The 22,623-nt window shown below is 40.1% G+C and overlaps 2 protein-coding genes across 2 annotated transcripts in view; both read right to left on the bottom strand.

The window, feature by feature from the left end:
* Positions 1-5,109: 5,109 nt before the first annotated feature.
* On the bottom strand, positions 5,110-13,059 carry vps26bl (vacuolar protein sorting 26 homolog B, like). Its single transcript, XM_063487536.1, has 6 exons — positions 12,706-13,059; positions 10,060-10,216; positions 8,670-8,834; positions 8,408-8,583; positions 8,169-8,311; positions 5,110-7,596 (listed from the first exon to the last, which is right to left on the bottom strand). The coding sequence occupies exons 1-6, from the start codon at positions 12,926-12,928 to the stop codon at positions 7,459-7,461; spliced, it is 1,002 nt and encodes a 333-aa protein (XP_063343606.1). The 5' UTR covers positions 12,929-13,059; the 3' UTR covers positions 5,110-7,458.
* A 5,462-nt stretch (positions 13,060-18,521) lies between these two features.
* Positions 18,522-22,623, bottom strand: part of jam3b (junctional adhesion molecule 3b) — a 39,364-nt gene continuing 35,262 nt past the window's right edge. Inside the window, exon 9 of the mRNA XM_063484761.2 lies at positions 18,522-22,337. Within this exon, the coding sequence (XP_063340831.2) occupies positions 22,302-22,337 (36 nt within the window). The 3' untranslated portion in view covers positions 18,522-22,301. The remainder of the gene's footprint in view (positions 22,338-22,623) is intronic.

Below are 22,623 nucleotides of genomic sequence, written 5' to 3'. Positions count from 1 at the left end.
AGCGGCGCTTTCTCTGTGCTGCCTTCACCGGCTGTCGGAAATGTCCAACTCCAAAGCATGGGAAAATAGGACACAGGATTCGGCGTCATACTCCGTCATGGTGTGAGGATGAGACTATAGCTCAGCTGAAAAGTGTTTCGCTGGTTGAATAAACCTGCAGCACCATATTAAAAGAATCGATATTCCTCGTTCAGACTTTTGAAATGCCACATAACCAGGCAGACAACAATACATCTATTCAACATATCCAGAATGCTCCGTGTCTGTGTCTGAGTTAATTGAACAAAAGCCAGTCAGTGAGATGAATATTATCTTTGTGCTCGAATAAGCATCCTAACAAGTCAGACAGGGGTCACGGGTCGTGTTACATAAATAGTATTGTTCCCAACTGTAATAGTCAACATCTTTTGGTTCCCATGTGCCAGTCTGATTCCATATTATGGCACCTAGAAGGCTCTAAAAAGGAGTCATACCCAAGTAACAAAGGAAGGCCACATAGATGTGGAAACATGCCCATAAGAGGAGACTTTTATTAGCTACAGGAAGCCGATTCAGCATCTACATGTCTGTCTTTTATATTTGCCAGTAAAAAAAAAAGTTGTTCTCAAATACAACAATGCCTCAGTACTCTTGTCTTCTGTTACTCCAAAACCATCACAGAGAACTATATTTCACATTACTATTGAATCTTCTGTGATATATTTAATTTTCTCCAGCACACACAAACGCATAGGAGAGAGTATATAAAAGTATTTCATAAAATGCAAATTTGTACCACAAGGTGGACTGCATGCACTGAGTCAATGTAACTGCCATTTAACCAGGCAAATCCTCAAGAACGTGTTCTTAATTACAGTGGTGGCAGGGGAAAAGACAAAACCTCTCGAGGAAATATGGGTGGAGAAAATTCTACATTTTAAAGAAGAGCTGCATACATCTGAAAATGTTTCAGCTAATGAAACACTGCCTCCAGTTATGAAGCTCTTAGTTAACACTTTCAGAGGATGATCATTAGTCCTGAAAATTATTAATATGAGCCTTTCTTCCAGAGGTCCTGCTGGAGGTTTCTTCCTGTTGAAAGGGAGTTTCTCCTTCCAGCTGTTACTGAGTGCTTGCTCGTGGGGGGGGGGGGGGGGGGGGGGGGGTCCGTCTGATTGGTGGGGTTTTTCTGTGAAGCACTTTTAGGCGACTGTTGTTATGATTCGGCACTCTAGAAATAAAATTGAATGCATTAGAAAGAAAAGAGTGGCACGCTTTGTAAAATGCACAAAGTGTTAAATTTGGAGTCTTTCATGAATCTTCCTGAAACACATATTCTATTCAAGTCCAAGGATTTATAAATTACAATTAAAATAACTGATCGTTTATGTGAGCAAGTGATACATACATATTTTCTTAGGTTATTGTCCCAACCTAAAAACACAAAAGCAGCTCGTTCTCAAAGAGGACTGTGACTGTGAGGAATGTGAAATGTGAAAACAACACAACGCCAGAAAACCTCACTGCATTATATTCATAATACGTTGGGTTGCTACCGCCCTGATTTTACTTTACACAAATAAAGACTTTTCTACCATAGCCACCTGCAGAAAAGGCCCTGACTGGTGAATAAAAAAATTCAAGAGAATACAGGGAGGTGCCTGATACTGCAAATAAATGGAAATGCAGTGATCACACTTTTTGAACGGTCATTCAGCACTTTGACTGAGTACTCACATGGGTGGGCAGCTTTTAACTTTGCTCAGTATTTCTTCCACAGTTGCTCAGTGTGTGGTTTGTTCAGCCATGATGCAAAAGCAGGAAGTCCAGATGATCAGATTGAACAGTTTATTTCAAGAGAGCTCAAAGAAAGAGAAAGGTCTTGTGTAATAGATAAATGGTAAATGGCCTGTATTTGTATAGTGCTTTACTAGTCCCTAAGGACCCCAAAGCGCTTTACACATCCAGTCATCCACCCATTCATGCACACATTCACACACTAACAGTATAGATATTGTGAAAAGGAAGTGTGATCTTCTGAGAGTACTTTTCTTCCCAGCAGAAGAGAATTCAGAAACTCGAGCAGAACAGGCTACACTAAATGTTGCTTTTGACCAGTGTTTCACCAAAGCATCCAGTCACTCACACATCAAAATGCCTGTCTTGGAACACCCACTGACATAAAGCAAGTTAGTCATATTTGGTGTCAGTGGTTCGACAGATGTGTGGGTCTAGTAGGAAAGATTTACATACTTTTTATTAATATCTGTCTCTCTTCCACAGCATGTCTTTTATCCTGTCTTTCTTCTCTCACCCCAACCAGTCGCAGATGGCCCCGCCCCTCCCTGAGCCTGGTTCTGCCGGAGGTTTCTTCCTGTTAAAAGGGAGTTTTTCCTTCCCACTGTCGCCAAAGTACTTGCTAATCGGGGGTCATATGATTGTTGGGTTTTTCTCTGTATGTATTATTGTAGGGTCTACCTTACAATATAAAGCACCTTGAAGTAACTGTTGTTGTGATTTGATGCTGTATAAATAAAACGGAATTGAATTGAATTTACAGGGATGGGATATATAGTTTAAAGACTAAACTTCAGCTGTACTTGTGAAGAACAGTTAGACAGGCTGACAAATCAGGCCTATTTCCTATGGAAAGATGGAGGGTCATTATAAAAACCTTGTCACTGCAGGGAGCTGCTAAAAGAGGATCAAAGTAAGGAAGAAGGAACCTAAACCTGGACACCCAGTCTCACCTCCTTGCTCTCGACAGATGATCCCAGGCCAGTTTTAGTTCGCTTTCCACCTGGCAGGCTTCGATGACAGACTGTCTCAGCCTGAGGATAAAAGCCAAACACCTTCCTGTCAGTTCTGTCAGCCCGAAGAAACGTCCAGCAGTGAAGCAAATGACCTGAAGCCACCAGTCAAACAGCAGTCTGGACAAGGACTCCAGCGCATCCACATTCGTGACTCCAGTCTCTGTAGCACAAGGTGTACTGACTTTGCATACATTACACAGATGACTCACACATTTTGTAGAGCATTTTCAAATTATCATGCATAGAAAGCTTTTACTGACTCAGCCATTATGTGCACAACAAACCTATCCACTCTCCCGAGGAGCACAGTGACACAGTTACAATACACATGTGAAGTTTATGCACATGTACAAATTAAGCCACTCATATGTTATAATGACAGAAGTCATGCCTTTCATTTCAGCACATGACATGTGTACCGTACATCTGAGAGCAAAACTGAAGAATGACTTGCACAGCTCCAGAATTCAAGGCCAAAACTACCCACACTCAGTGGCCCTTTATATATAATAAAATGTGTTATATAAATAAAAATGCCATTACCAATGCAAAGGTATCTGAACCTGAATATAAGGGATGTAGCTGAGCTGAGTATTTGAAATGTAAAAAAAAGTTTATAGTATGATTTAAATCACTACATTGAAAAAGAACTGTGACTGAAACTACAGAACTATCTGTATTATTAGTAATAATTTTATTATTATTATCATTATAGTTATAGTTTTTACATCACCAATTTTTGCAACTATCTGGCAAAAGCTGTTTATAGACACTAGTTTGGAATGTTGATTCTTGGAGGACGTTCACTGAGCTTTTGCACTTTGTAGCGAATCACAGATATGATGCAAAACTGTTTTATTTGATAGCTGAAGATTCTGGTTTTGTGAAACATCAAAAAAAAAAAAAGTAACCTCCTCAAGTTTTTATAATGGCCTGAATTATGTGAGCCATGGATTCACTATTGAATAATTGTATTCTTCGTCAAGCTGGTTCCAGCTTTGCCAAAAGGAGCCTTGTTTTTCATTTCCAGAATTAATTTTCAGTCAGAGTGAGATCTGGACTGTTTTTCAGCCTCATCACTGAGCTGATATTCCTTTTCCAGAGAAAAACTTTGACACTCTTTTCTCACCAGCACTTTCTTCTATACTTTAAGTGCTTTCTAACTAACATCCACACACATTCATACTCTGATGGATGCATCTAAGAGCAACTTGGGGTTAGTATCTTGCCCAAGGACATTTGGCATGCAGACTAGGGGGAGCCAGGGGTTGAACCACCAACCTGCTCTACCTCCTGAGCCACAGCCTCAGGCTACTTATATCCAGAACCGGCAGTCATCTGTCTCATGAACATGGCTTCAAATTCTCATAATGTTCACACTTATTGAATACTCCATTATTCAAAAAGTGTAATAATCCTGCATGAAGCTTTCTGTGACCCAAGAACCATCAGGTCACAGGACCATTGCTCTGTATTCATTTAGTAAAATTTCTTTTTTTAGCAGCAAGGTTTTCTTTTACATAGGACTCAGTTCTTCTGCATATGAAGAAGGTGCATTCATCATATAATACCATGCCAACAGATCATTCTCCTCGGAAGCTCTTCAGCTGCTGTTAAACTTTCACTTAACATGATGAATGACTCATTTCAAAGTTTTGAGTTTTCTGAAGACTGCAGAAAATCTCAAGACATGAAAGTTTCTGCCATATTTTTAAAGGAAAAACCGCATTCCAATCTTTCTTCTACAGTCAAGTCTTCAAAGACATTACAGAGGTAATGTCTTTGAAGATAAGTATAACACTTGCTGTATTTTAGTACTCGAGGATAAGAAATTGTAATTTTAATGATACTGTTAACCAAGCTGAATATAATATCTTTTTAATATAAGATGGAATTGAACCCCCTTCCATGCCCTTGTTTAGAATCTGTGGAACTGCAAACAAAACCAGCATGAGGCCCGTGTTGTTTATTAAGAACAGAATCTTCAACTTATCGTTCGTATTTCCCACCCAAGCATGGCACAGCTATTCCTGATATCATCATCATCACCTGTGCGTACCATAAAATCAGAACCAAACCTGATTCAATCCTGCCCCCTTGTGACAACACTGTGGGATTTTTTTAACTGGACTGCAGGATACTTTTTGGTCCCAGCACACAAAACAGAAATATCACAGAGTCCAATGTTGATCATTTTTAAAGTCCCAGGAAGAGAACCGTTTAAAAACACAACTGAGTCACATTAACTAAGAGATGTGTTCACCAGGACATGTCTCAGTCAGAGCAGAGATGATCTACTCACGTAAGAAAAAAGTGCATCGAAAACATTAGGCGTGTTTCTCAGTTATTTAATCCCTTTGATTTCAAAGAAAAATTGGAATATAAAATGATTAAAATCAACATTTATAAACAAGATAAAATATGACAGGAATATAAACAGAAGGTGGGGGCTGCATTTACATTGTGCATTTATATTGTACATTTCAACGTTTATTCTGGTTTTACATTCTCGCTGTTGTCAGAGTCTACCAGTACTGATAAAAAGTAGAATCACAGGCCATTCATGAAAAGAGCGGAGCATGAACTGTGTGCCCTGCGAGGCAGAGAAATACCGCAGAGGAGCTCTTTGAGACTGATCGAGGTGAAGAGTGAGGCCAGAGAAGGGAAAGCTTGCTTTCTTTTATCTATCAGGAGACCAGGAAGTGCTGGTCTCCTGCTCGTCTCGATACATGAAGGTGCTCAATTAAGCTAAGAAAAATTCAGATATTTTTATTTATTCATTTCCTTCAGCACAAAATGTGTGTTTTTTAAAACATTAGAAACTTGCCAGCATGTTTCTGTCAATTTAAATGTCTTTGAAATCTCCCCACCTCTCAACTCTCTCCTGCACTTTAAGTTAAAGGTGACAAACCACTGTCCCTACAGTGGCATTTATCAGATATTACCAGAGCTTCATTAACTGTTTTTCCCCCCTTGCTCAACTTCTATACATGTGAATTAAAACATGTCTTGTTGGCTTAAAGCAACAATTCATTAATATTTCAGCAGTATCTAAAAAGCCCTCTGGTGACAGCAATCAAATCACCAGAGCAAAACAGCAGCATGCTACTGCCTAGGAGAGTATGAAACATACACAGTACACAGTGATGCATTTTGGAAAGCTTGTTAAGCAGAAGACAGAAGGACAAGAAGGGGCTTGCTTCGAGTGCTTCTCATTTTGTACTCATTAGTGTGCTCTCATAGTTTAGAAAAGCAAAGCAAATAATGGCACAAGAATTCCAATAAACTCTGCCTGACCTGCAGTTAAAAAGTAAAAGCAAAAGAACTCATTCTATTTAGAAAATGTTCTGGGATTGTTAATTTTCAAAATTTCATTAAGTGCTTAATATAAAAGAGAGGCCTTCAGTATACATTCACTACATCTTCTAAACCTGCCTTTGTACTAAACCCATTTATTTACTAGTAGATAAACGTGGGAGCGCAGGACATAGCAACTCACCGTGGCAACTGTTCTCTAGTATTGCAGACATTTTGGCACCAAACCCTTATAGACACAAAGAAGCAGCCTCAGGAGTCTATACTGTGTTAACAGGCATCTTTGTAAATAAGCGCAGGTGTAATACTGTCTTTATTAGATCTGAAGTGATGCCAACTTTCTCCTCTTGACTCAAGTTCGTAAACAGTGCTGAGAGCAGAAAAGAAAAGCACACAGTGCAAATGGCAGAGAGGTTTCAAACTATCAGTGACTGGCAGCTGTAACAAAAGATGGAAGGGACACTATACTCTAACCTACTGAAGCATCAAATTTGTTCAGTGCTGGCTGAAACAAACTGATTTGGGTTCAAATGAATACTCTGTAGTCACGCCTGTTTCTGGAATGTATGAAAATAAGTCTCTTCCATTATAGTTTTTTTTCAGACTGCTGTTTGGTTATCCTCGACTCATTCTAGTTATGTAAAATTAAGATGCAAAATGGAAATAAAAGCGTTTCTTTCCAGCAGAGGGCATGGCAGATAAACCTTACATGAGTTCATGTTCAATTTTCACATTCCTGTGAGCACACACACACACGTGCCGTCACATGTATTGTTTAGCCACTCATCATTAACTTGTCGAATGGCTGCTGTATCAATCTTCCCACAAAGTAAGTAGTTTAAAGGAAAGGCGGTGTCAGAAATACACCTCCAGATGGCTCTGTGCCATGTATTCTACATTCACACACACCTGCAAATGACATTTAAGTGCATCTAATGGGTGAAGTTCACCCCACTGAGGTGTACAATAAATGCCAAGGCATCAATTAAGTACTTACAAGCCAATTTTGTGCAGTTTTGAGAGACAGAGAAGTTAGCTGACACCATCAGTCTTAGTGTGGTAAATTCGAACCAGCTGGTACGTCAAGGTTGTTTGTTCAAATGAAAACGCTGAGAATTGCTAACAAATAGAGTCCGACTCTGGTTTATCCATCCCCACCCTCACATACACACACACATGCACGCACGCACACACACACACACGCCTCACTCGCTCAGCACACTACTCCAGCTGTGACAAACACTGCAGTGCATTTTGTCTCGATGCAAACGAGTGATTTTCACATTAAGAGTTCAGACTGATGTCCGTGCGCTGCCTCTGCTCGGATGCTCGCTGCAGCACATAATGGGTTTTAGCCGCTGTCTTCCTCGGCGTTATGGCCGTGGAACTTCTCTGGATTGGAGGTACCTTCAAAGCGCTGTGAGGCAATGGCGGCTTGATGAGACATACTCTTCCTCACAATGTCGCCTTTCCTCCACAGTGTGATCTCCTGGAAAAAATTAAAACAACATACATGGTGGTGTGAGGGGATGTATTGTTGGTAAACTCTCAGATCTATAAAAGTTCAAAATATTGACAATTAACTAACTGCAAAATATCCTCAGATTGCCAGAAGAATTATAGTCTTTTTTATTTGCCCCATGTGCTCTCATATTTACCAGTAATTGAATCATTCTCAGTGATAAACATTTCTTCCTCTCACATGTTTAACCCTCCTCAGTGCCTCTGTGTACACAGATTGGGGCGTGTGGCCTTGATGCCAAGACTCTGACACCCAATCAGCTTTGTTTTCCAGCTAGAGTCCCAGGACCATGATTGGACAGGAGCCCAGTCCTTGTACAGGATACACAAAACTGTACTGATTGATAACTGAGACTGTGTGTTTTCAGAAGTGCAGAACAGCGCATATACATTTTTCATTGTATTCATGGCTGTGCAAATGCTTCCTTCTTTTATTCATCTTGGTCATTATGAACTTTTATGGACAAGCCCCTATTATACTTTTTTTAGCCATGAATGGATGCAAACATTTCCTCTCGTGTGATCTCACTGTCTGTGTACCTGCTGTTTGAAATAGCGTCTTTCCTCTTCATCTATGAGGACCAGATTAAGGTAGTACCGCACAGAGAACTTCTTGTTAATGTCCCTCATTGTGGGGGTCAACTCATAGCCTGCCAGAAACAGCCTGATGGGGATGGACTCTCCTGTAGCGCAAGACAAAAGCAGGTTTAGTTTGCAACAAATGAGATCTGCTGCAACAAGCAGCAGAACCACAGACCGTAAAAGGCCTCTGACCTCACCTCTGACGGGGGCACCATCCATTATTTCATACTTTGCTATGGTGTCGTTCTCATGGTAGACGTTAGGGCCTGTGCCAGTTGTCTCCCGCTTGATTATGTCAATCTCCATATGTCTGATCTTAATCCTCACTAGGAGGAAGTAAATCTTCCCTACAATAACATCTTTTAGGTGATACCTGCAAGCAGATGATGGAATCTGTTAATATTCTCTCTTGCTTTGATCATTTCAATTTCTGATTGCAAAGAAAAAAGAAAATCATACTTGGACTTATTGTACTCAAACTCTATGTGTAGACAGTCCTCAATGCCAACTTCCATCTTGATGGAGGAGTTCAGCTCGGGGTAGGTGCTGAGTGTGTGAACCACAAGATCCAACTCTTTGCTGATGTCGTTGAGTCTCCGGCCTACTGTCGCCCTGAGAAAGTAGCTGGAAGCAAATGCAAAAACATTTGGATACAAGAGGCATGTCACTAACAGCCAGTAAGCAGCATGTGAGGTTGCACTGACCAGTACACAGATTTTCATCTCTGTGTGCACAGCATGCCCCTCCTTAGATACACAGGTATTGCTGCAACAGAGAACACCAAAGTGTACAAGAAACACAAATTTTACAAGTGAAGGCAAACTAAGGTAGCAGTTTATCTGCATTTCAGACCATATTTTAAGTAGTTCTTTGTAACTGCCGCTTAGTAAAACAAGCTGGGGTTGGACCAGAGCACCTGAAGATGCTTTTCTTTACCACCAACGTTGTTGAAGAGGTAACAGCAAGTATTGTTATGGTTTTGCATGTCATGAAGTAATCTTACAAAGAAACTTCAAAGATATCTTTGAACCAGTTTGAAAACCTCACATGCAAATTTACTGGGAAAAAGAAGCCACTTGAAGATCTTCATGAGTACATACTGTCTCTCAATTTCTTAGTCAGGTGCACCGCTTACTCATCAATGTACTTTCAAAGCAGCAAGATAGTGATGATGAAAAAGCTCAACTAAAGACTTAAAAGTGGACCTTCCCGGTGCTTGAAAGTAGGGCTGGGTATCGTCACTGATTTCTATAACTGATTCGATTCTGATTCACAAGGTCCCGATTTGATTTAATTCAATTCAATTTTAACTCAGATAGTCAGAAATATTATTATTGTAATCATTTATCAGTACTGACACTTGTCAGACTTCATCAGAGGTGTGAGCATCACAGCAGATGCCTTTGTGTCAAAGTAACTGAAGAGAGAGACAGAAAAACATGAAGGAGATTTTCCTGGCCTGGCTTTTTATAGCAGATAAGTAAACCATGAATCAACATTACCTGATGCTACTGAAGTGAAGCAAAGCAAAGTTACAGAGGTTTTTATTAGAGATACAGCTAAGCGTTTTGTAATTTGGCATAATTTCAAAAAGCTTAAATTTTCTTCAGTAGTGAACAGAAGACATTTTTGAAAAAACAAAAAAACAAAGATGAGAAAATTGATAGCATTCTCACTCCTAAATATGAAGCAGGAAATTGAAGATGTATAGCTTAGCATATACGAATGAAATACAGGGTAACACCTCAACTGCACAAAGGTTAAGGAATGTCCAGCGTTACAGCACGCCATCAAAAACATGGAATAAGCCATTAATGATTCCACTTGCAGAGGACAGAGCAGAACTTACCGTAACTTGACGTTCTGACCAGTGTATGATTCGTAGGGTTTCTCCACATGTGTGAACTCAAAGTCAAACGTCTGTGACTGTGTGAGCTCCCCTGGTCGAGCCAAGTCTTTCACCAGAGACACAAACTCGTGATGATTCCCCCTGTCATAGTACATTTCTGGAAACACAAATTAACAGTGTCACACATTGCCCATCGCTGAAGTCATTTTAAACTCTTTTATCTGAGGAACTGCAAAGACAATTGTGTACTGACAGTCCTCACAGTGACCACTTCTCCCACTGTGCTGACACACTGACTACATGGTGCAAGCTGAATTTCAGCAGTGAAACGACTGTTCAGATCTGGGACAGAAATGAATTTACATACTTTATAATTATTACTGTTTGCTTTCCACTTCCTATCTGCTCACAACTATTTCAAAATCAACTGAGATACTTTAACATGCAAATAAAATGCTAATCATTTTAACCAACTGAAAAAAAGACTGACAGCATGATGTTGAAACTAAGCAACGCTGTTATTTGAAAAAATGTATTCTAAGTCTAGCGTGACATTTGAAACTGTTAGTGCAGGGCTGTGTTTGTTGCATCACTTCCTCTTTTAACAATTGTAGAGGTTTGGGAACTAAGGAGCATGAATGCTGTAGGCCAAAATGCTTTCTTATTCTTGTTTGTTAAAGCATTGCAGCTGCTTAAAAGTGCAGGGCACTGTTAGTCATGTTCATGTTTCAGAATGTGTTTGAAGTTTCCAACAGGTGACAGGTTTGTACTGCGGGCAGGGCAGTTTAGCACCCAGATTCTTTTAATGCACAATTAGGAGTTGTGGTCTGTGGAATATGATTTGGCTCTGTTTTGCTTAAATAACGTAGACATTACCTAAAGGAACAAAAAATACAGCAGTGTATTCTGGTCCTAAACCTCTATATATACACTGCATGTTTCTAGAGTGCCACAAACAACAACCAGCTTGGATAGAGTGTAAACAAACAAACAAATATGTAACTATATATAAGAAATGTCAGGGAAATCTGTTTGAGTTTGTCTGAGAGAGAGTAAAAAAATTATCTAGTGTAAGATTGTAGTTTCAACCCTGCAGATATCCAATGTGCAGAACCATGGAATACAACACTTACTTCACCCCGCTGTGTTTTACCCGGTTATTTTATACCGGTTATAAACGGGAACCACCTGAGTAAAATAACCATTACAAAGGCTGATGTTTTAAAGAAGGAACATATAGAGCCAATTGTAATAACAGTCTGTGGCAGCATAAACCCTTCTTTAACATTAAAATGTAACTGCTGGAATTTGCTAAAGAGGCAAGGTGTCAGTTTTGTAACTGAAAGTTGTGGACAGCTGTATTTTTGCAGCTGGTCCTATGGCATATATAATTTCAGGAGGCGAATATTAACATTTGCAGCCTGTAATTTACTAAAAATGACATTAAATCTAACACTGAAGATTTATGCCTCTTCTGGTTGTGATACATTCTTAGATGAGGTTTATTTGGAATAAGAGAGAGGAAGAACAAATGCATAATTGGCATATTGGGTGAAGGGCTTAAAGCACATGCTGAATGGTTAGAGGTGAGCCCTACATCATACTCTCCTTCGCTGGGTCTGCTGGTTTTTTAGCTGCTAATTTGTGGTACTTAGCATTAATGTGATGATTGCTGAAGTGAACTGGCTGGGCTTTTGTATATAAATATAGCCTAGTTAGTAGACCATGCTGCAACTGCAGCATCACAGTAATTTGTCCCAGTTATTAAATCTGTCCCATACCCAACAAAATTAAATTACTAACTCCTTCCCTCTTCCTTGTTTCAGATTTCTGTGAGCAAAGTAAAATTCCTTCTGTCCACTACTTATCCCAGCTGATCCAAGACAAAATACAATACAAAACAATACAAAAGACTAATGCAAACTGTGTTGTACAGAACTAAATTCATGTGAGGTTATGGTATGAAGTGTAATAGACACTTAATAATAACAATTCCGTGTTGTTTTGTTTTGTTGTTTTTTTTGTCAAGACCAGTCTGACGGCCTCCGACTATGAATTATGGGATGGCACTGATCACAGCGTTTATCATGGCCGCCACAGAGATACTTCCAGATCACTTAAACGGTATCATCTGATAAACACTGTTTTAAACACACGGACACAACAATACACAGTCCGCCGCACCATCAGAAACGCCTTTAAGCAGTTTCCTTGAAACTCTCAGCTCGCAGGCTGCCATCTTTGATTAAACACGAGTAAAAGTGACAATCACCTAATACTTCAGTTCTTACTTACATGTGATAATCTAGGCAACGAAAGTTAGAGTTAACAAAAAGTGTATGTTACAGAAGATGTTTAAAAGAAGGGCCAAAGGTCACTGAGACAGCTCTCCAATGGCTGACGACTCAGCTGACGTCGCTCGCGCCCACATCTGTCACGAGACCCGACACTTCAAATAGACACTTGTTACTGCAGTACGGTCGAACTTTAAATGTGTTTTTTGTCACTTTTTACACATTAAAGCTGTAAAATACACAATGCTGATAGTCGTCAGTACATGTAGCTAGCTACCCAGTATTTCCTGTCACACTTTGGCTACTTCTGTCGGGGGGCTGAATGTGGAATTCAGGCCTAGCAGCTGCTCACCTATCTGGCCGATAAACTCGATTTTGATGCCATTATGCTCCAGCCTCTTTCCCGGGTATTTGAGTGTAACGTTGACTTTTCCGGAAACAGTTTCCCCGTCGTAGAAAAGGAAATATTTGTCTTTCCTGCCGTCTTCGCTTCTGTGCTCAGCTTTTTTTCTCGTTTCGGCGTCATTCAGAACTATATCTATATCCGCACTCTGACCAAAACCAAAAAAGCTCATTGCTGCTCGTTAGTCAAGCGAAGCTCTGTGACCGGATCCCGCTGGAAATGCGCTGTCTTCCTAATGAAAGAACACACTGTAGTTTGTTCTCGGTTTGCCGCGAGGAGTCCAGCGCGAGCTGCTTCCCAGATTATTGCATATTTTGAGTTACAACCGCCTGACTACGCATGCGTCTACAGTCACGTGAAGGAAATCTGTATTCTTTGTAGTTTGTTTCGTTTCTCTGTTCATTAATTTTTTGACAAATTGTACTCTCGGTGCTAAAATGAAAAATGATAACGAGCAATATTTCGCTGAATGCCAACTTTTCAAACAATGGTAACCCTCCCCTTCACCCCACCTCTGCACTTTTCAGGCGCAGTATCAACAGGCGGAGGAAGCCACAACTCCTGGCCTTCGTGAGTTGCTTCTGCCCCGAGTAAAGTCTTACAGGTGTTGGAATTTCCAATTTAAACACAATTTAATGGCCTTCAAATTATTGATTGACCAAGATGTTCTTTTGGAGGCTGAGGCTGTCCCAGCGACCGTAGGGCAAGAGGCAGGGTACACTCTGGACAGGTCACCAATCTACTAGCTAACATTGCCACACCTATGTGTCATTCAGATTAACCGATTAAACTAACCCCATGTCTTCGGACTGTGGGAGAAACTCACGAAGACACGAGAAGAACAAGCAAACAACTCACAGAAACGCCATGGCTGGATGATGGGGTACTTGATGATGATACTGAGGTACTTCGTGCTGTGAGGCTGTGTGCTGCCCGCTTCTTAATATACTTGGTATTATTCTGAGTAAAATTATGTTTTTGTTTATGTGGATATAGTACATTTGTACCATTCATTTACATTTTTTTTTAACAAAATTTGTTTACATTTTTAGTAAGTGTCAGAAAGTGAGAAAAGAGTTTGATCAGAAGTTTACTTTGTTTTCCAAAAAATCTTTTCTTTTTCTAATTGTACTGTCATGAACTTTAACATTAAACATTCTAAATATGAGATGCATCTTTTAAATGTGTTTTTTAATATGTTAGTCTTAAAGTTTCTCACTGCTTTTTTAATTATTTTCCACGCCTGTTTGTGTTCCTGCGAGCCTTAACTTTCTCTGCTTTTAAGATCTGATTTCATATGGAATCATTTGAGTCCATCACTTTTTGCGTTAGTGATGCAATCTGTGAATGGGATCATGACTCAAACAGCCAAGTCAAGTATTGGTAGAGATGGTGTGTTTGGTTCAGTTCTGATGGTCTGTGTTTATGACTCCATGCCACAACTACAATGCAGTAGCTGTTGTTAGCTGTGTTAGCTATAAAAGGGTTACAGCTTGGAGGGGTATTACGTCACTTCAGTCCACTGGACTGGACTGGTACTCATATAGCACCTTTCTACTCAGTTTAGCACTGAGAGAAATTTGTACTGCAAGTCTCATTCACCCATTAACACACTCTCATACAGAGGTTTATCTATGCCAAGCACTCCGTTGGGAGAATTTGGGAGACAAAATTGCATTGTGAGCAACTCGGGAGTACACAAGGATACTTTGAAAGGAAGAGTCAGGGATCTAACCACCAAAGCAGATGAAGGAGAATCTAATGTAACTGCACCACGATTCAGTAGGTCTATATTTTTTGCTTGGATTTGTTTGCTAAATTTTATTTCCAGTGTGAGGAAATGTGTCTCGCCTAATTCTTACAAATAAAAGAATGGTTTGTACTTTTATCCAAAGAGCAAGATTAATTTAACAATGAATTACGTCACTTCTCAATTTTGGTAGATTCACTGTTGCCAAGGTATCTGTCTCATATCAGAATAGGAAGAGGTTGGACTGGTACAGCCCTGGCCTGAATGAAACAGTATTGGGGCTTAGAAAAAACTTACTGGATAGAAACTACGCTTAGAAATGTACTAAATCGACTTGTGTAAGTATAATGATGATGCATTTCCATTGGTTTTTAATCCCCTCTGCTTTTGACTCATATTGACTGCATGTTGTACTAGTTTTAAGCACTAGAGGTCAGGAGTGCACAATTTTTAACATCCTTATGCAAACTAAGCTCATTGTGGTGTCTGGAATGACTGCAGTAACAATAAATCCACAAACACAAATCTTTTGCAGTCTGTTTAAATTTTGTCGTTCACTCGGTCTCTCCAATGAGTGGGGAAAAAGGGAAAACCGGGTCCAGGATTTCCCTGGACCCAGTTCTGTAATGGCACTGCTGGCCGCTAGAGGGCAAGGTTTAACCACAGCAGGACAGATAAACCTGAGAGCCCTCCTAAATTCTCAGGTTTTTGCAATTGAGCTCCTGATGTTTTGTGCCATTATTTAGCATTTAAAAAAATATTCATGTGAAAAATAAATCCTCACCCTCATTGCAGGCACTTCATGTCTTTTTCCCTCTCAGATTTGAACTCTTGATGGGAAATCCTCTAAAACCTTTAAAAGCCAGCATAGTGCTGCTGTTTTATGCAACCTGTAGTTTTGGTAACATGAACCACATGCTTCACACACATCAGTCACAGCAGTGTTTCCGATATGAAGTGAGTGGGAACAGTTATTAAATTGTGTGTGTGTGTGTGTTGCTTTATCTCGTTATGAGGCTAACTGCCTAATTAGTTCTGGTGGCTTACAAAGACAGATTAAAATGATCCTCTTTTTGTGAATAGCTTTAGACTCCAACATGAAAATAGTCAAACAGCCCCCTTAAGGCTGAGAGATAGAAATGTTCTTTTAAAACAATGACTCATTTTTGACAGCATTTTTCTTCTAAAATTGTCCTGCAACAGCATCACATGAATTGTGCAACTCCTTTTTGGACAAATGACTAAAAACTTTTAACAAGCTGAGGCCTCCTAGCTGTCATGGTGCGACTCAAACCAATTATTTCTGTGACGATGGGAGTGTGAGGTGCAGCTGTAGACCCTGCTTGGACATGGACACATCTTGCCAGTGTGTCCTTCTGTCACATCCTACTGTGATATTTTCTAAATGGCCAACTTCCCTCTGCCAAGTATCATTTTTTTCCCCTCACTGTGGTGTCTGCTCTGCATACACTGAATGCAGCCCTGTCCTCTGAAAAGTCCCTGAAAATGCAGAATGTTTGAAGATATTAGAGAGAAATGAGGTGAAGACTGGGCGGATTAACCAGTTTAGGGGCAAAGCATCTGCTGTGGGCAGAGGAACACCTGTGCTGTAGCTGACATTTATTTTAATAAAACATTATATAACAAAGGTGTTAATATTAAATTGATCTTGGCTCCTCCACAGCACTTATGGATCCACACAGCCTTTATTGGGTATCCGGTTGTGGACCACACACTATAGGGCCACAGGAAGGGATCTCTCATTATTTATTCATTTTTTCCCCCTGCATTGGAAATTGTTAGATTTTTGTGATCAGTAATTCTTTCAATCATTTGCTCATGCATTAAATTTGCATTCAAATCTATGATGAACTCTCTGACTGTCAGTGTATTCAAACTGTGGAATGGTTGCCAGAAGTCCTCTTTGCTAATAAAAGTGGTCATTGCAAACTGAATATGTGGTCAAGGTGTGAGAAAGATGTGGTGTGGAAACGGCGGTAACATATGAATGTGTATAGAACGCTAAACGGCATCACCATTGTTGCACAGGAATCCAAAGACTCCTACTGGGTCCCCGCCCTCTGGGCTTGTGCACCTGGAGGTGGTTGAGTCTTCACATCTGCTGGCAGTCATTCATCACCTCTGCTATTTAAGGCTGAAGAAATCCTCCAGTTGACACCAGATTGCACTAGCTGTGATAGTGTGGTTCAGCTCCTTGTATTGGCCCAGTGTTCAAGTTTGCCTTCTGCTGTTCTGCAACTCAACCTCTTCTCTGTGCAGAAGCCCTGTGTCGAAGAGTGGCCGAGAGACCAGTGTGGCAAGATTCCCATGAGAGAGATTCAGTGGACTTCCCTTTTGTTTGTCTCATTCTTTGAATACCTGTGACCTCGCTGTGTTCAAAAAAGCTGGTAAACTTCTATTCCGTGCCCAGCGATCGAGTCCAACTATGAGAGCGAGGCCCACCTCGAATAATATCGTAAAATATTTAAGATGCAAGTGAACAAATAATAAAAGAAAGCGAAACAGGCATAAACCTGTGTGTGTGTGTGTGTCTGTTTCTGAGCTCCTCACTTGTTTGGGTTGTAATCACACCGTGGCAAATGTTGCTGTTTTCCTTTAACACTGTAAAGGTCAGCCTGCTGGTTCTGAGAACAGATCTTCCTGCTGGTATAAATGAACCCCCGAAATGTAATCAAACTGCTGTTCCACTGACAATAAAACTGTAGGCAGCCATGTTTGTGGAACGTGCTGAGTAGAGTTTTGTGCACTGTGTCCTGCACATAGATGGCAAACAGGGGAAATCATACACTTTAGGGTTTGTTTATTTATTTTTTTTTTAAATTAGTTTTAGTGTGAAAGTGTCAGAAATGATTAGTAGTTACCTGTCTTTGTTTCACCGTGCTGACCAGAATGGCTACATTTATCTGTGAGCTGTATTTTTAATGGAAGAACCATGTGGGACACACAGTGTTTTAATATCTTAACCCATTCTCAGTTAATAGTAACACACTTACATCAGTTTGATGCTGCACACAGCAAATGCCACCCATAGCTATTTATTTTAGTCTTAACAAAGATTACTAAAACTAAAATGCTAAAATACCCTGAAAACATTAAGAACATGCTTTAGGATTCACAAGTTTTAGTGAGTTCAGGTTTATTATCTAAATATTTAAAATGTATCACACACACACACACACAACAAAACTAAAGATTTTTCCTTCATAATTAGTTCCTAGGTCTCGTGCACTTCTTCCATTGTGGGTTCATGGTACTGCTTGTCATACTTCAATTTTAATTTGCTTCAGTGGTCCCCGTTCATCATTTGACCCAAGTAAGATTTCTGCGTGTTTGCTAAGAATTTTGAAAGACTAACTTAACGCCATACTTTGCTGGATGCTGACTATTACAGTAGAGCTACCAGTACAACTAACCACAGATGTGTTTCATCCTATTAACTGATAGATGAGTAACACTGACTCACATGCTGCATGACTTTCAGAGCAGTGTTGTGTGCTTTGTTCAGTGAATGAACTGTGCTACATTTAATCATAATTTGAACACAGGGCTTGCTGCCTTCTTAAAAAGTAGGTATTTTTTCATCCTTCTGCCTGATGATAAAGCCAGCACTGACTGATTTTACTGTGAAATAAATAAAAGTGTTCAGTAGCTGTGATGCAAAGGACAATATATTATCCTTTCCGGGCTCATTGATTTTAGTGCTCTTTATCCAGGAACCTGCTGCCAGTTGGCACAGTCACCAGAAAGGAACAAGAAGGCTTTTTGCAGTGTGGAAAGTGGAAATGGCTTAACTCCCACTAATAGATTATGGCTTTAGATCAACAAAGAGCAGTCGGTGGGATATTGGATGGACCAATAGGATTTCTGTGAACAGTGGGGGGGACTGTTGAATAGGCCAGGAGGATTGGAACAAGCAGTGAAATGACAAGACTGGCAGTGCAGATCTAGAATCCTCACTACACACACACCATAAATAGAAAAGACACAAAACACCTTTGTGATATTAGAAGTGAGTTTTATTAATCACAAATAGAGTGGTTCTAAAATGAACAAAAAATAACCCAAGCAGGCCCCAAAAAGACATTCTGCTGCGTGTACGTTTGGATCAGAGGATCAGGTACGCTATATACCAGTCTTCCAGCAGAGCTGGATCACTGGAACGCAGCCATCCTTAAACTGAAGGACAGCACAGAGTAAACCTGCCACATAACCTCCACCATCACTGCCTGGAAACATCAGCCTGCAGACACACTCGCTCAGGACTCCCTGTCGAGTCAGTGCAGACCTGTGTAAAGATGCGATACAAGACTTCTTTGCTGTTTGTGAGCTTAACTGTCCATGAACTCTGGATTATAAACTTCACTTACATCTTGCAGAGTCCCAGCTCCTTTATCATTGAATGGGTCAGCTCGTAATTTCATCTTCCTTTCTTGTAGATTGGTGCCGTTCTTAACGCTACACAAGGTTGGTGTTTCCTGACACCAACTGTGCCCCCTCGTTTTTGTATAGGGTAAATGTTTAAACCCGGGATGTCGGACTCATTTTACATCAGGGGGTCACACTTTGCTCTTAAGTGGGCCAGACCAGTAAAAATTCCCTTTCTGTAAATGTAAATAAGTGTAGCTGCACATTTAATCCCTGCAATATCTCAGTATACGAAAAACAAGTGCAATTTCACCAGCACGTCTCAGTTTTACTACATGATAAAGAAATGCTGCTCTGTATAATAAAAAACACATGCTAGCATGACTCTTTGGGCTTAAATTGTAAAAAAGCAAATGTGTAAAATGACAGAAAAAGTTCTGGTTGCTCATTGACCAGACTGTCCTGGAGAGGAGCAAGTTTTTGTTAATTCACAAAAAATGTCCAGTTTTAATTATTTTACTGTGGATACAGGCTTTTGTACTTTAGATAGTGGGAAAAAAGCAGTAACTTTTCTGTCATTTCATTATTTATCTATTACTTTGATGCAGTATGAAAGACTGTGGGAGAGGTCTTCACCCCTAGGACAAGCTGCAAAATTTATGAAAATACATTTAAAAGTCCGAAATGTGTGAAAGATGTCCAGTGGGCCGGTCTTATGACCCTGAGTATGACACCCCTGGTTTAAACATAGTGTTGTGAAGACCTGAAACATTTCCCCGCCAGCACAGAGAAGAATAAATAACATACACAAAATAAAAAGAAAAAAGTCAGTACTGACTAAATTGGTCTTTCAAATTTTGTTTAGGGATTTTATTTTGAAATACCAATCAGTGTTAGAAAACCTGGATAAAGACATTATCAACCAGAGCTCACAGAAACCGCCCTGCTGTGGGTTTCAATCTTTTGTTTTTTTCTAATAGTGCTACATGTCTTTACTAAAAATAATTCCCATAATATAGAGGCACTATTATTTTTCACTTCAATGCGTCTACAGCTCCAAATCTATGTAAAAAGCTATTTACAAATTTGCAGATATGTAGGGGGAGTGGAGACTTTGTCATCATTCCTCTCAAACGCCGCGCTTGTGGTTAAAGAAAAGGAAAAATACGAAGCCGTGACTGCACGGCAGAAGCTAGAGGTGGGACCGTGCACGTGAAACCGCACTAGTCTGAAGCCTGAAGGCACTTAAGAGGAATGAACTATGCACAAATGACGAGGTGAAATGTCTGATTCTCACCACACTGTGCAACTGCAGCAGGACTCATTTGTGACCTTATTTGGGCTAATAGTACACTTCCACAGTGGAACATGTTAGATTTAGTGTTGATGTGCAAATGACCGGCAGATCGTCTCTACCACGACTGATAATTGGTTAACATTTGACCACATTTCCTCTGAAAACCGCGAGCACAGCTGAACAAGAGATTCTTCTTATCTGCATGAAGGTTACACGAATACTAACAGACATCAGCTGCCTTTAAAAGTCTGGTTAGAGAGCGAACACTGAGGGAGAGAACTGTTTGTTCTCAATGCTTTTAAAAAACTGCCTCAAGAAGCTCTTGCTCACGTGTTCTGAATGATCTGATAAAATGTTACCCTTCTTTCAGTCCTACAAATGGAAAGAGTTTCATATCGCCTCAAACTGGAGTTTTGAAAAAAAAATTTCACTTTACATGATTTTGCGAAAGAGAAAAAAACAAAACAAACAAAAAACGCCAAATAGCTATTTACAATTAGTACAAGTGTTAACCCTCCAGACCCCTGACAGCCGAATCTCACTGTAACACTGCTGTCAGCTCAGTTCTGCTCACCATCAGCTTTGCTCAGAAAACCAAAAAGCTTCAACTGAAACCTGAAAGATTTATTTTTCTCTCCAATTAAAACATCCAGTCGCTAAACCCAGGAATAAACAAGATGCAGGTCTGTCGTCGTGTCATGTGTTTCGCTCTGTTCTCCACCCGGCTTCAAATCTTGCTTAAAGGTCTGAGACGCAGAGCTTTGAGCTTGAACAGGGTCTTTTATTCTGAATACTAAATCACAATGCTGAGTGACTGATAAGCACAGAGTTCCTCCTGGGACTCTTCTAAAATGTGCTTTTGCACATCTGGTGAAATCAAACACACAGTTGTGAGTAAGCCACTGGCTCCGGTGGCTGTGTCACACAGCTGGAACACAAAGCAGCTGTGCCATGTGTAGAAGTTAACTCTGTAAAAAACGCTGTTCCAGCATGTGGTCTACCTCATGTTGTTGGGACTTTCAGTACCAGCTGAAGATTTAGTAGTTTAAATAACCCGCTAACAGCTTTGTCTTGCTTATCAGCAGAAACTATTTTAAATACCATTTACTTTGTCAACACTCCACAATCATTCTTGTCTATCTTCTTTCGGGGTCTGGAAGGTTAACATACAAACCCTGTATTAATATTACTATGATTAATATAGTGAAGTAATCTACATATGTATGACAGCTAAACTCGACAGCAACTTCAATATATACAAGATTAACAGCAAGCAGAGAAGGACACTTAAAATCAAGAAAACGCAGCACTGATCGTGTACAGTGTTTCACAGCATTTGACTGGCACTCTTCAAAGCATCTTACTAAGACTATCTACAAACATCAACATGGAAGTCTGTCATGACACAAGCTGGACAATCCCAGCCAACAAATTCAATATGTAAGACCGCCGATATGCTACTACGAGCCAATTTTCATTTGTGTTTCTTTCATCTGCAAAGGTGTAAATGCTTACAACTTTATGCAAAGGGGGGTTTGTGTTACATCATTTCTTTTAATCCCACCCCCAAAAACAAAGAAAAAAAAAACATGTTAGTCATTTACAAATACTTAAAAAAGTAAACCTTTATATATAGGCATTTTAAAATATATTCCATCAAAAATAGTCTGACAAATTTTAACAGTAGAAAAGAAATGTTATAGAAATGACAAAAGGTTTGAAACTGAATGCTGCCAGCAGACAGAGCTGTCATGATAGACTGACTGTTCTACTGGACACAACACGTGACGCCTGCTCGCCGCCTGCTTTAGTGTTTAAAACCATGCAATCACTGTAACTGAAGAACGCCAGAATTTAGCAAAAGAACTCAGTTGAAGATAATAAAGTTAAATGGATCTCAGTCCCTATGCGCATACTATTTCTTTTTTTTTTTTTTTTTTTACACATTATTGTCATATGAAATCCCACCACATTTGGCAAGCTTGTGTAATTGGATTTCAGGCATGCTGAGAGCTCGGTGCACGAACTGCGGCAGCTCCATGGTCGGACAGTGTGGAGGGCAGACCCGTGTGTCACAGCTTTCACTCAGCACAACAGCCCCCGTCGTCTTTTTCAGATCACAAACGATGACTTGTGTCGGAAATCCCCCTGCAGACAACGCGCAGGAAACAACTCATCGTTATTACATTATCACACGGCGCCAGAGCGCCATTCTTTCCACGCTTCTCCTCTCAGTATGTTCGCTTGTCTATTTGGCACAGATCTTAATGTCCAGGCTTTCTGGAAGCTCACTTAACAGTTGAGATTTTTTGGACTTTTTTAGTGCTGCATAATAGAAAAATAACATTCTGCCAGCTGAGGGGAATTTAAGTGAGACAGGTCTTGGAAAACAAACTCTTTTAGTCGACTATGACATCAGCATTGCCTGCCGTGA

Source organism: Pelmatolapia mariae, linkage group LG10_11 (genome assembly GCF_036321145.2).
Source record: "Pelmatolapia mariae isolate MD_Pm_ZW linkage group LG10_11, Pm_UMD_F_2, whole genome shotgun sequence".
NCBI lineage: Eukaryota > Metazoa > Chordata > Actinopteri > Cichliformes > Cichlidae > Pelmatolapia > Pelmatolapia mariae.
This window is presented reverse-complemented; position numbering and strand designations above follow the sequence as displayed.

Excerpts from the sequence above, each read along its gene's own strand:
- vps26bl (XM_063487536.1), bottom strand. The coding sequence starts at position 12,928 with ATGAGCTTTTTTGGTTTTGGTCAGAGTGCGGATATAGATATAGTTCTG. Across the intron at positions 8,835-10,059 it reads GGTCAGAACGTCAAGTTACG|CTACTTTCTCAGGGCGACAG; the intron begins GTAAGTTCTGCT and ends ATTTGCTTCCAG. Across the intron at positions 7,597-8,168 it reads GACGCTATTTCAAACAGCAG|GAGATCACACTGTGGAGGAA; the intron begins GTACACAGACAG and ends AATTTTTTCCAG.